The sequence below is a fragment of the Quercus lobata genome, chromosome 10, assembly GCF_001633185.2.
Source record: "Quercus lobata isolate SW786 chromosome 10, ValleyOak3.0 Primary Assembly, whole genome shotgun sequence".
Lineage (NCBI taxonomy): Eukaryota > Viridiplantae > Streptophyta > Magnoliopsida > Fagales > Fagaceae > Quercus > Quercus lobata.
Window position 1 is genome coordinate 59,747,790 of NC_044913.1, and position 12,077 is coordinate 59,759,866.

The following is a 12,077-nucleotide window of genomic DNA, read 5'->3' on the forward strand; positions in this document are numbered from 1 at the left end:
CCCATTTCCACAGAACAACGGTTCTGAAGTCAAAAATCAAAGAAAAGAAGACAGAGTAAGATTTAACAGTAAATGAACCAAAGACAACACTTTTAAACACAAAGTTGCGCTTGATAACAATTTTTACTTAACAACTACCTCAAAAAAAAAAAAACCCTTGTCCAACAAGTGGAAGGAACTGGCTTTACAAGTACAGAGAGAGGGAAACAAAGAGAGAGATATCCGAGGCAGCAGGGAACCATGTACAGTGGAAGACTTGAATGGTGAAATGAAGGTATGAAGCTTTGACTCGCAGTAAAAGTAAAAAAGACGAAGGGTGAAACTGACACAAATCTCCATTATCTATTTGAAAACACTAGACTTTACCGGAGGCTACTGTTGGAGCACATTAGAGACGTCTAAGGTAACCATGGTATGGTACTATTTATTATGGTCGGCACCTGTTAACAATGTCCTAAGTTTATATAGAGTGGGAATGAGGATGAGGATGAAAACGAGTGGTTGTGGGAGCCTGACCTGATTTATTAGTACAACAAAGAAGAAAAGCAAAGATGCTTTGCCAAAAATGTGAAAGGTTTTAAAGAGATGCTTTGTTCAATAAAATGAAAACATTCCCAAAATAATGAAAATATGCTTTCACGCACTTATTGCCTCTGAAAAACAAGTCTCTTTTATCTGTACTGCATATCAAGCTATGAATGCAGAGAAATCTCAACCTTGCAAATGCAAAAGAGACAGAATCAATCACGTGTCGAAGATGAGTATGAGAGATAGCTTGCAGAACATTCAGGTGGCGTGCTTCAATGAGTTTGAAGGTACTCAAGTAAAGTTGTTAATTTGGGCTGGTCATTTTTATTCACGAGGAACATGGTACATGGGAAAGACTAACGCAGATTAGGTACAAAGTCATGGGAATAATAATTAGATTTAGAGAAATAAGTATTCTGCTTTGCCCAAGTTTTAACATCCCTATTATGTTACCATACTCTATGACCTAACCAAACAATTGACTTATTAAGAAGATAACAATTCGTCATAAAAAATATATATACGATGCCCCTAAATCTCAAGAAATGACTCTTGATTTAATAGAGAATACATTGATTTTTATTTATTTATTTATTATGAATCAGATATTTTATTGGTATTGGAACAAGAAATACAATCTATACAGTATACAAAGACCAAAACATGATTAGGCAATAGCTACCAAAACTCCCAAGCCAGAAACCCACTCCACCAATGAAACCTACCAAAAAGACAAAGTTAACATGGACATTAATAGCACAATACTAGAAGATGGTTTTGAATCATAGATGCACTATCCAGTAAGATATTTTCAGTGATATTTCCAAATAATTTGAAAATAGAAATAATTGTTATTATTTTTTTTAGCTAGAGTAAGATAGATATAATATATTTTATTGGTTAATAGGATTTTCTTTTTTCCCCATTTAAGGGCCATAGACCACTGCCTAATCTATATATCTATATACTAATAATTAAAAGCTAAAACAATAAATATAATATTTAAAAGATAAAACATTATATTTATTGTTGCTATGCTCCTCTTAAGTCACATCACAACAACATTTCATTTCACTTCGGTCCAATTCGGTCTTTTTTCGGTCCATATGGTCAACTTTGGTCCAGTTCTGTCCAATTCGGTCCAGTATAGTTTAATTCGGTCTATTTCGGTCCAGTTTAATCCAATTCGGTCCATTCGGTCAACTTCGGTCCAATTCGGCCCACTTCAATTTATTTCGGTCTAATTTGGTCCACCAGGTCCATTCAGTCCAATTTAGTCCTTGCAGTCCTGTTTAGTCCACTTTGATTAATTTTGGTTTAGTTCAGTCCAATTTGGTCCATTTGGTCTATTTCGATCCATTCGTTCCAGCCTAAGTTAATTCGGTCTATTTCGGTCCAGTTTAATTTAATTCAGTCCATTCGGTCAACTTCGGTCCAGTTTAGTCCTCCAATCCAGTTCGGTCCAATTAGGTCCACATTGGTCTATTCAGTCCAGTTCGGTCCTTTCAGTTTATTTCGGTCCAGTTCAGTCCAATTTGGTCCACTTCGGTTTACTTAGATCCACTTCGGTTCATTCGGTCCACTTCAGTCTATTTGGTCTATTTCGGTCCATTTCTTTGATTGTAGAAGTTAATTATTTCTTTGTGGTTTCATGTTGGACTAAACTATATATGATGAGAGTGGAATTAATCAATGATTTCCCAATACATGGATAAAGATTTTTTTTTTTTTTTTATTCTTTATTTAGTTACATCGTGGATTCTAGAAAAGTTCCTAAAGATATAGATTCAATTTTTGTATATACAAGCTGTAAGAAATTACCCTCTAATCTTTATAGGGTATGCAGTAATTAAAATTTCGTTTTCTTTTGGAAAATTTATTAGTTCTTGAAAATTGATATCTATAAAATAAATGAAATTATCTCTTTTAAAATATTGTTAGAGCATTATGTGCTAGTTGACTTAATGGTTGAGCTGTTACTCGCGAGTGAATAAGAGACTCAAGATGATGAGGGAGCTATTAATGTCCTCATATGATCACATTACTCCTTTCAACTTGAAAATGAAACCAATATTCATTCAACCAATATATATATATATATATATATATATATAAATTGTTGAAAAAGTTTTATTGGGAATTGAAAAAGTTGTCAAAACTTTTTCAATTTTCGATAAACTTTTTCCAAAATTGGTTTACTATTGTGTATCCTTATAGCACACATTAGTAAAATCCATATATATATATATATATATAGAGAGAGAGAGAGAGAGAGAGAGAGAGAGAGAGAGAGAGAGAGAGAGCTTTGTTAAGAGGGTGATTGGATGTGATTTGACAAGTGAATAGTTTAACTAACAGGACCATAATTACTTTATTACCCCTAAGTATATGTATAGTACAAAGTATTGTGAGGTTTTTTTGGTCTTTTTTGTCTCATACTTACTCCAGCGATTCTCAATCCCAATGATCCCACGGAAGATGGTTTTATTTTTTCTAAACTTACCAAACACTACCAAATGTCAAAATGAGTGTTTTTTTTCCATATTCAAATTTAGGATTTGAATATTAAAAAAAAAAAATGAAAAGTAAATACACCACTTTTTAAAACCAAATAGCCCCTAACTTTGTTTTTGTTCATTTCAGTCCTCTAAGTTTCAGATTTATTCAAATAAGGTCTTTTCGTCAACATTTGTTAAATTTTTTTGAAAAAAAAAATCTAAAAAATATTTATCAATCATTAATTGAATTTTTTTAATTAAAAATTTTGAAGAAAAATTAAAAATAAAATAAAATAACCATAACATTTAACAAAAGTTAATAAAAAATACTTAATTGAATAAACTTGAAAGTTAGAAAACTGAAATGAAAGAAAGCAAAATTAAAGGACTGAAATGAATTTTGGTAAAACATAAACAATAGATTTTGCATTTTAACCTAAAATTTTTCTTACCGATTCCTGAAGAAAAAATAAAATAAAACAAATGCAAGCTGGGCCCATCATGTACCTTATGTGCCACAAAATGTAACATAGGACGTTTTTTTCTTTTTTTAAAGTGAGTTTTGACACCCACCCTCCCAACGGGACAGAAATTGAAAGATTCAAACTAGTGCAACTCTTGCAGCCGCTCCTTATCAAATAATATGATTCACACAATTCATAACAAAAGAAAAAAAATTGTAGCATAAAGATTAAGACATAACTTATATCCCATTGCACACCTCTAGATGAGTATGCTGTATTACATGTACAATCATTGTAACTTCATGGTATAGGTATACACATGGGGGCTCATATTTTAGAATTGAGATCTTAAGGAAATTTTACTCTATTTGCATAAGTCTAGATGTCAAATAAAAAGGGAGATGTTAAGTGAAGGTGATATAACAAATTAGTAGAATTTCCAACTCAAATGAATTTGAGTAAAAAGATTCAAGACAGGTTCTAGGGTTACTCTACTTCAACAATAAAACACTTTATTAAGGATATAAAACTTTATTGTTACCAACAAAACCCAATACCCAAAAGAAAATACATTTGCAGTATATAATCCTCCTGGACCTAAGAGTTTTTGGACCCTGAAGTTGTCTACAAAGTCATTCATTCACGAGCAACTACCACTACCTGTTTTCCAACATTGCGGCCAGTGAAGAGCCCTATCAGTGCTGCTGGGGCACTCTCGAAGCCTTCAGCTATGTCTTCCACATAAGTAATCTTCCCCTCTTTGATGTGAGGCAGAACAAACTCCAGAAACTTTGGATAGAGGTGGTAGTATTCAAAAACAAGGAATCCTTCAATCCGGATCTGTTTCCAAACCACACTCATTAAATTGTGCACATCTTCAGAATCAGCCGGCAAAACATCGAAACCGTCAATCTTCGCCGCCGTAGTCTCCGTCTTCCTCCGCTGCGAAACGACGACGTTCCTCTCCATCTATGAACTATTTTATAAAATTGAAAAAAAAAAACAAAATTTGATTCTGTTGTGTAGAAGCTTTTGGGGCTCTACGTTTTTTTTTTATACACAAATTCACAAATTATCTTTATCTCTATATATAATAAATTAATTGGTTTGTTAATGCAATTGATTGTCAAAAGACTTAACCATTAAGAATAAAACTTTATTAATGTTATGACACTTGATACCAAATCATGTTTTCTCATTCCGAACATAGAGGTAATTTCAAGTTACATCCAATGTAATTCTTAGACATAAGAAACTCCTCTATTAGTATATAATCCTTTTTTTTTTTAATTTTAAAATTCTACATATATGGATTATGGACTCTATTCTCAAATAAAATCTAAAAAAAATAAATAAAAGGAAACTTACATTATCAATTATACCAAAACAAACAAGATAACACACTAAAAAAATTAGAGTTAAACAAATAAAAATCAGTTTCTCCACTTTAAGTATTTTCTACCAATCACAACCTATAATCATGCCACGTATTTGATTTTTTGTTATTGCATTTTAAATTTTAATGATTTTATAAGGAAAAAAAAGGAAGAGACGGATGTGTCCCCAGTTATAAAGTGGAATACTTGACCAATCTATGTGCAGTGATAAGCCCATATGTGAAAAAGTGAAAGTCATGTTAGCAGATGGAAAAAAATGGTGAACAAGTTTGTGTCTTTTTGGTTTTACTCAACAGGATAAGATTATAAATATTCATAGGAATCATAGCTATAATTTTGGAAAAAAAAAAAAAAAAGAATGGGACTCTGCTTTGACTCACCGAACCGGGCTCAAAGGAATTGGTGGTAGAACTGATTGGCTTCTTCATAAATTTTGGAAAAAAAAAAAAGAAAAAAGAATGGGACTCTGCTTTGACTCACCGAACTGGGCTCAAAGGAATTGGTGGTGGAACTGATTGGCTTCTTCTTAAGATTACACATATAAGGATCGCAGGACAGGTGCAGATTCTTCACCAAAAGCCCATTTGAACCTTCTGGGACCTTCAACTTTATCGTACCATTGGTGTTAAGGTACATGTCTGATTCTTTAGGGAAACCAGACACGTAGTTCTTGAAAATCACTTGCTTGTTGCTCACTTCTAGCTCATTATCACCACCACCACTAGCCAATGATAGCAAAGCTCTTATTATATATTAGCAATACAATCACTTATCAAAAAAAATATATATCTTAGCAATACAATCAAATTATGTGGGTTGGTTTTAAGGCTCTTCGCTTGTCTTTTTAAAGCGTTGCAAGAAAGTTGAGGTTGTTTTATAGTATGGAAAGATAATCGATGCAAAAAAAGTTGAGAGTTTTATTGTGTGGAAAAGAGTATGGTTCTAGAACCACATAAAAGCAATTTTTGGAGGTTCGTTTTATAGTATAAATTTTTTATTTTTTCATTAATTTAAAGTTATACATGATGTGTACTTTCTAAAGTTTATTTTATTCTATTTTTGGAGGTCCATTTTATAGTAAAAATTTGTTAGTTTTTCATTCATTTAAAGTTATACATGGTGCTTTCTCCACCAAAAAAAGGAAAAAAAAAAAAGTTATACATGGTGTGTGGTAAAAAGTTATGTAGCTAAAAATGAAGTAAAAGTCAACGAACTAAATGATAGTATGCTTTTTTATTCTTATAAATTCAATAATTACAAGAGGAGAGATTTGATTCATTTGAATACTGAACTTTTTCATTAGAAATATTAGGAAGTGTTAATTAAGTTTTAAAATTTTTGAAATTTTGTAATAGCATGTGACCACACATGTCAAATAAAATTCATTATAAGTTTAATAAAAGATTTGACTCATATCATAGAAATTGAATAATAAATATATAGAATAAAAATAAACGAAAAAAAATTAACATAAGTTACATTGTGATGTAAGACTAAATAAATTAAAATATTAAAAAATTAGTATTATAGAGTTTTAATAGGATTTTTTTTTTCCTTTTTAGGAAATATAAAAAATTTCATTGCTCTGAGCCAATTACTTTAACCTTTACCTAAAAAAACCTTAAATCTTTCTCTTTTGCGATTTTTTGAACGGTCTGAATCTAAAAACAAAGCTTAAGAATTGCAAAACATGTAGAGATTCTTCACCACAACCCCATTAGTACCTTCTGGGGCTTTCAAGTTTATGGTACCATTGCTACTCACGGACATGTCTGACTCTTTAGGAGAATCAGTCACATAGTTCTTTAAGATCACTTATAAAGGGGCAAAATTTAGCATAATGGACTTTTACCACATTGGGCCTGACGGATCCAAACCCATGAGCAGGCAACAGTTGAGCCCAGGGCCTAGAGCAATTCCATATTCTTGTTGCACACGTAGAGTCTCCAAGGAAATCAGAAACCTAGCACAAAGAGCATTCTGGAAGATACGTGCGTTAATCCCCTCTACAAGAAAATGTCTTGTCAATCACGTTTGGGTTTACTCAAGAGGATTCCTATAAGGAAAAGACTTCTACATCAAGGAGGAGAGGTCAACCTACTACTATAAAAGTCTCAATACCCTCGCAAATCAAGGTACGCATAATTCACCCTCTCTAGCACTCTAGAGCTGAGAACAATTCTAATTTGACCGTCGAAGGGTATTTGGCCGACACCACACCGGTGCCCTCGACGAGATCACTTTTTTCTTCTTGCAGGTTGTTAGTTTGAGTGAGCGCGGATCGTGTAGCTCACTGGTGATTTTACGACATCATCAGTTGGCGCCGTCTGTGGGAAACGCGAAGAGTTTAAGCTAGACTATCGCCTCCCGGACATAAGAGTCGCATGGTACTCACTCGCTCAATGGCTACCACCAACAACGTTCAAGAAGACGAGCCGCCGAGATCTACTGCATTAGAAAGACAGGTCCAGACCCTCATGGCAGCAGTAGAACGACTCATAAAGTAGAACCATGATCTGGAGGAGCAGCTACGCCAAAGGGATGCAGGACCTAACCTTCAGGAGGAAAACCAGGAAGGTAACAGTGCTGAAGGAAGGGAGCAGGAGAGGCCAGAGGGCAGCAACGCCCCAAACCGACCGGAGCGGCAAAACACAAGCCTTCCGTCTCTCATGGATTTTGCCCCTCCACCTATTATCGTAGAGATGCAGGCGATGAAGGAGCAGATGGAGGTCATGATGAATGCCCTCAAGGGACGAGTATCTTTTGATCTCGATGACTTAGTGAACAGAACCGACTCACCATTCACCACGTCCATCAACTCATTCCCCCTGCCACCGAAGTTCCGGATGCCCCAAACCGAAAGCTACGACTGGGTTAAGGACCCCCTCGATCATCTAGAGACCTTCAAGACCCTGATGCACCTTCAGGGGGTACCAGACGAGATCATGTGTAGGGTATTCCCGACCACGCTGAAGGGCCCTGCGAGGGTTTGGTTCAGTAGATTGACACCAAACTCCATCAACATTTTCAAGGAGTTGAGCACCCAGTTCACCTTACACTTCATAGGCGGACATCGCTACAAAAGGTCCACCGCGTGCTTAATAAGCATCAAGCAGCGTAAAGACGAGACACTGCAGTCCTATATAACTCGTTTCAACAAAGAAGCCCTTTTGATTGACGAAGCTAACGATAAAATACTCGTAGCTGCATTTACTGGCGGGCTACGAAAGGGTAAGTTCTTGTTTTCCTTATATAAGAATGACCGGAAGACCATGACGGACGTTCTCTACAGGGCTACCAAGTACATGAATGCAAAGGATGCATTGCTAGCCCGCGAGGAAAAGCCTAAGAAGAGGGAGAGGCAGGAGGACACGCGACAGGATAGAGGGCGAAAGGTCGCAAGAACCGGGGATCAACGTGATGAAAAGCGCCCTAGACCCCCCACTGGAAGATTCACCAATTTCACCCCATTAACCGCCCCGATCAACCAAGTATTGATGCAAATCAAAGATGAAGGAGCATTGAATTTCCCTGGAAAGTTGAAGGGAGACCCCAACAAAAGACCAAGAGACAAGTATTGTCGCTTTCACCGAGACCACGGGCACGACACAGCCAACTGCTACAACCTGAAGTAGCAGATTGAGGCCCTAATCAGGTAAGGGAAGCTACAGAGGTTCGTTAGCAGGGAAAGAATTGATACACCGGAGGAACAGGCCCCACGATGGGAGAACGAGCGCCCTAGACCACCTATAGGGGACATAAGAATGATCGTAGGGGGCACAGCCGCAGCCGGATCTTCCAAGAAAGCCCGCAAAACCTACCTTAGGATGGTCCATAGCGTCCAACTCACAGGATCCGTACCAAAGATGCCGCGAATAGATAACCCCGTCATAAAATTTTCAGAGGATGACGCTCGGAACTTCACCATCCTCATGACGACGCACTTGTGGTCAGCTTGCAGATAGGGGATTATAACATGCATCGGGTCCTCGTCGACAACGGCAGCTCAGCAGACATCCTGTACTATCCAGCATTCCAGCAAATGAGGATCGACAGGGAACAGTTGACCCTAACGAATGCCCTACTCGTAGGATTTGGGGGTTCGAAGGTGTTCCCTTTGGGCGCAATAACACTAGCTGTGACAGCGGGTGACTATCCTCAACAGATCACTAAGGAGGTAACGTTTCTCGTAGTCGACTGCTCGTCTGCCTACAATGCCATCCTCGGGTGACCCACTCTCAATTCCTGGAAGGCGGTAACTTCAACATACCACCTGATGATCAAATTCCCGACGGAATATGGGGTGGGAGAACTGCGGGGAAATCAAGTAGCAGCGCGAGAATGCTATATTGCCATGTTGGAGATGGAGGATTAGTAGCAAACGATGTGTATCGGGCAGCAGCGAGCATTAGCAGAGCCAGTTGAAAAGCTAGAAGAAGTAAGACTTGACGATACGTGGCCTGAACGAACGACTAAAATTGTCACACTAACCAGTTGGCCAGTACGTTAGACGATCACGACTTTCCTAAGAAATAACCAAGACGTCTTTGCCTGGAGTCATAAAGACATGCCAGGAATCGACCCCTCAGTCATGGTCCACAAGTTGAACGTGTCGCCCTCCTTCCCTCCAATCCGGCAAAAGAAACGAGTCTTTGCCCAGGAGCGGGACAAGGCCATAGCCGAGGAGGTTCGAAAGTTACTGGAGGCAGGTTTCATCCGAGAAGTATACTATCCCGACTGGTTGGCAAACGTCGTTATGGTTAAAAAGGCCAACGGAAACTGGAGGATGTGCTTAGATTTCACAAACCTTAACAAGGCTTGCCCCAAAGACAGCTACCTGCTCCCACGGATAGATACCCTGGTGGATTCGACTGCAAGGCACCAGCTCCTAAGCTTCATGAACGCTTTCTCTGGCTACAACCAGATTAGGATGGATGAATCTGATCAAGAGAAGACCTCCTTCGTCACAAGCCAGAGATTATTCTGCTACAAAGTGATGCCTTTTGGACTCAAAAATGCTGGAGCAACATACTAAAGGCTAATGAACAAGATGTTTGCACATCAGATCAGCAGGAACGTTCAAGTTTATGTTGACGACATGTTGGTAAAAAGCTTGCATGAAGTAGATCACCTAGACGACCTCAGAAAAACGTTCGATACGCTCCGATCGTTCAACATGAAGCTGAATCCGAACAAGTGCGCATTCGGAGTAACCGCTGGAAAATTCTTGGGTTTCATGGTATCCCAAAGAGGAATAGAGGTCAACCCGGAAAAGGTGCGGGCCATAATGGAGTTGGAACCACTAAGGATGGTTAAGGAGGTCCAAAGTCTAAATGGAAAGATCGCAACTCTAAACAGGTTCGTCTCAAGGGCAATGGACAGGTGTTTACCATTCTTCCGTACTCTAAGAAAATCATTTGAGTGGACGGATGAATGCCAAATGGCCTTCAACGACTTGAAAGCGTATCTCTCGTCTCCACCGTTGCTCAGTCCGTCCATGCAAGGCAAAGAACTCTACCTTTATTTGGCCGTCTCACAAGCCGCAGTAAGCGCAGCTTTGGTGAGAGAGGAGGACAGATCACAAAAACCCGTCTACTTTACCAGCCGTGCACTCCGTGGAGTAGAAGAGAGGTACCCTCGAATGGAGAAGTTGGCTTTCGTGTTGGTAATCGCCGCGCGAAGACTTAAGCCATACTTCCAGGCGCATACAATCGTTGTCTTAACGGACAAGCCACTGAGAAAAGCCATGAGTAGCCCAGAAGCAGCAGGAAGAATGGCTTTGTGGGCAATAGAGTTGAGCAAGTTTGACATCCAATACCGCCCGCAGACGGCCATAAAAGGGCAGGCAGTAGCTGACTTCATCGCTGAGTTCACTCTCAGGGAAGGCCAGTTGGTGGAAGAGAAAGAACAATGGAATATCTATACAGATGGATCCTCAAATAGACGAGCCGGAGGAGCCGGAGTAGTGATCCAAACTTTACAGGGGGACAAGATACAGTGTATGATCCGACTGGATTTCCCAACAACTAACAACGAGGCAGAGTATGAAGCCTTGGTCGTGGGGCTAGACCTTGCAAAGGCCACGGGAGCAAAAAACATAATTGTCCACTGCGATTCACAAGTGGTGACGAATCAGATCAATGGCGACTACGAGTGCAAGAACGATAGAATGAAGAGGTATTTAGAAGAAGTGAAATTCCGAATCAGTGACCTCAAAGTCGAATTCATTCAGATCCTAAGGGAAGAGAACGAATGGGCTGACCACCTAGCAGAAGCCGCGTCAGCCGAGTCTATGTTGGTTCCCGAACAGGTATTATCATTCGTTCAAATCTCCTCACTTATCGACGACGGAAGAAATATGCAAGTTGTAAACTCTGAATATAACTGGACCACGCCATTGATCTTCTACCTAAAGGCTGGGGTGTTACCAGACGAGAAGGGCGCCGCAAGAAAGCTGAAAGTCCAGGCATCACGATTCGTGCTGATAAAAGATGTCTTATATAAAAGAGGTTTCTCTCGACCGTACCTGAGGTGTTTGTGCCAAAAAGAAGCAGATTATGTGATGAGAGAAGTACACGAGGGTATCTGCGGAAACCACTCAAGCGCACGATCACTAGTACACAAGTTGATCCAAGCAGGATACTACTGGCCTACAATGATGAAGGATGCGCAAGCCTATGTCCAGTCTTGCGACAAGTGCCAGAGGTTCAGCAATCTCATCAGGCAGCCAGCCGAAGAACTGACACCCATGACGGCACCCTGGCCGTTCGTACAATGGGGACTTGATATCATGGGCCCATTCCCGACGGCGATCCGACAGTTGAAATTCCTGGTCGTCGGCATAGACTACTTCACTAAGTGGGTCGAGGCGATAGTCTTGGCCACCATCACGGAGAAAAACATCCGAAGTTTTGTCTGGAGAAATATCATATGCAGGTACGGTATACCCAGAGTACTGGTTTTTGACAACGGTAAGCAATTCGACAACAGCGCGTTCAGAAACTTCTGCTCGGAACTAGGGATCAAGAATCACTACTCGTCACCCGCACACCCACAGGCGAACGGGCAAGTCGAAGTCACGAACCGGTCCTTGCTCAAGATAATCAAAACCCGTCTCGAGGGGGCAAAAGGTATTTGGCCGGACGAATTACCTAGCGTCCTATGGGCGTACCAGACCACAGCAAGAACAC

General features: G+C 39.3%; 1 protein-coding gene across 1 annotated transcript; it reads left to right on the forward strand.

Annotated features, from left to right (window-relative positions):
* The first annotated feature begins 7,622 nt into the window (after nt 1-7,622).
* Nucleotides 7,623-8,522, forward strand: LOC115965116. The gene has a single exon (XM_031084309.1). It carries the CDS (start codon nt 7,623-7,625, stop codon nt 8,520-8,522), a length of 900 nt encoding a protein of 299 aa, XP_030940169.1.
* The last annotated feature ends 3,555 nt before the right edge of the window (nt 8,523-12,077 follow it).

Bases quoted from the DNA above. Each gene is read 5' to 3' on its own strand.
- LOC115965116 (XM_031084309.1), top strand. From the start codon at position 7,623: ATGAATGCCCTCAAGGGACGAGTATCTTTTGATCTCGATGACTTAGTG.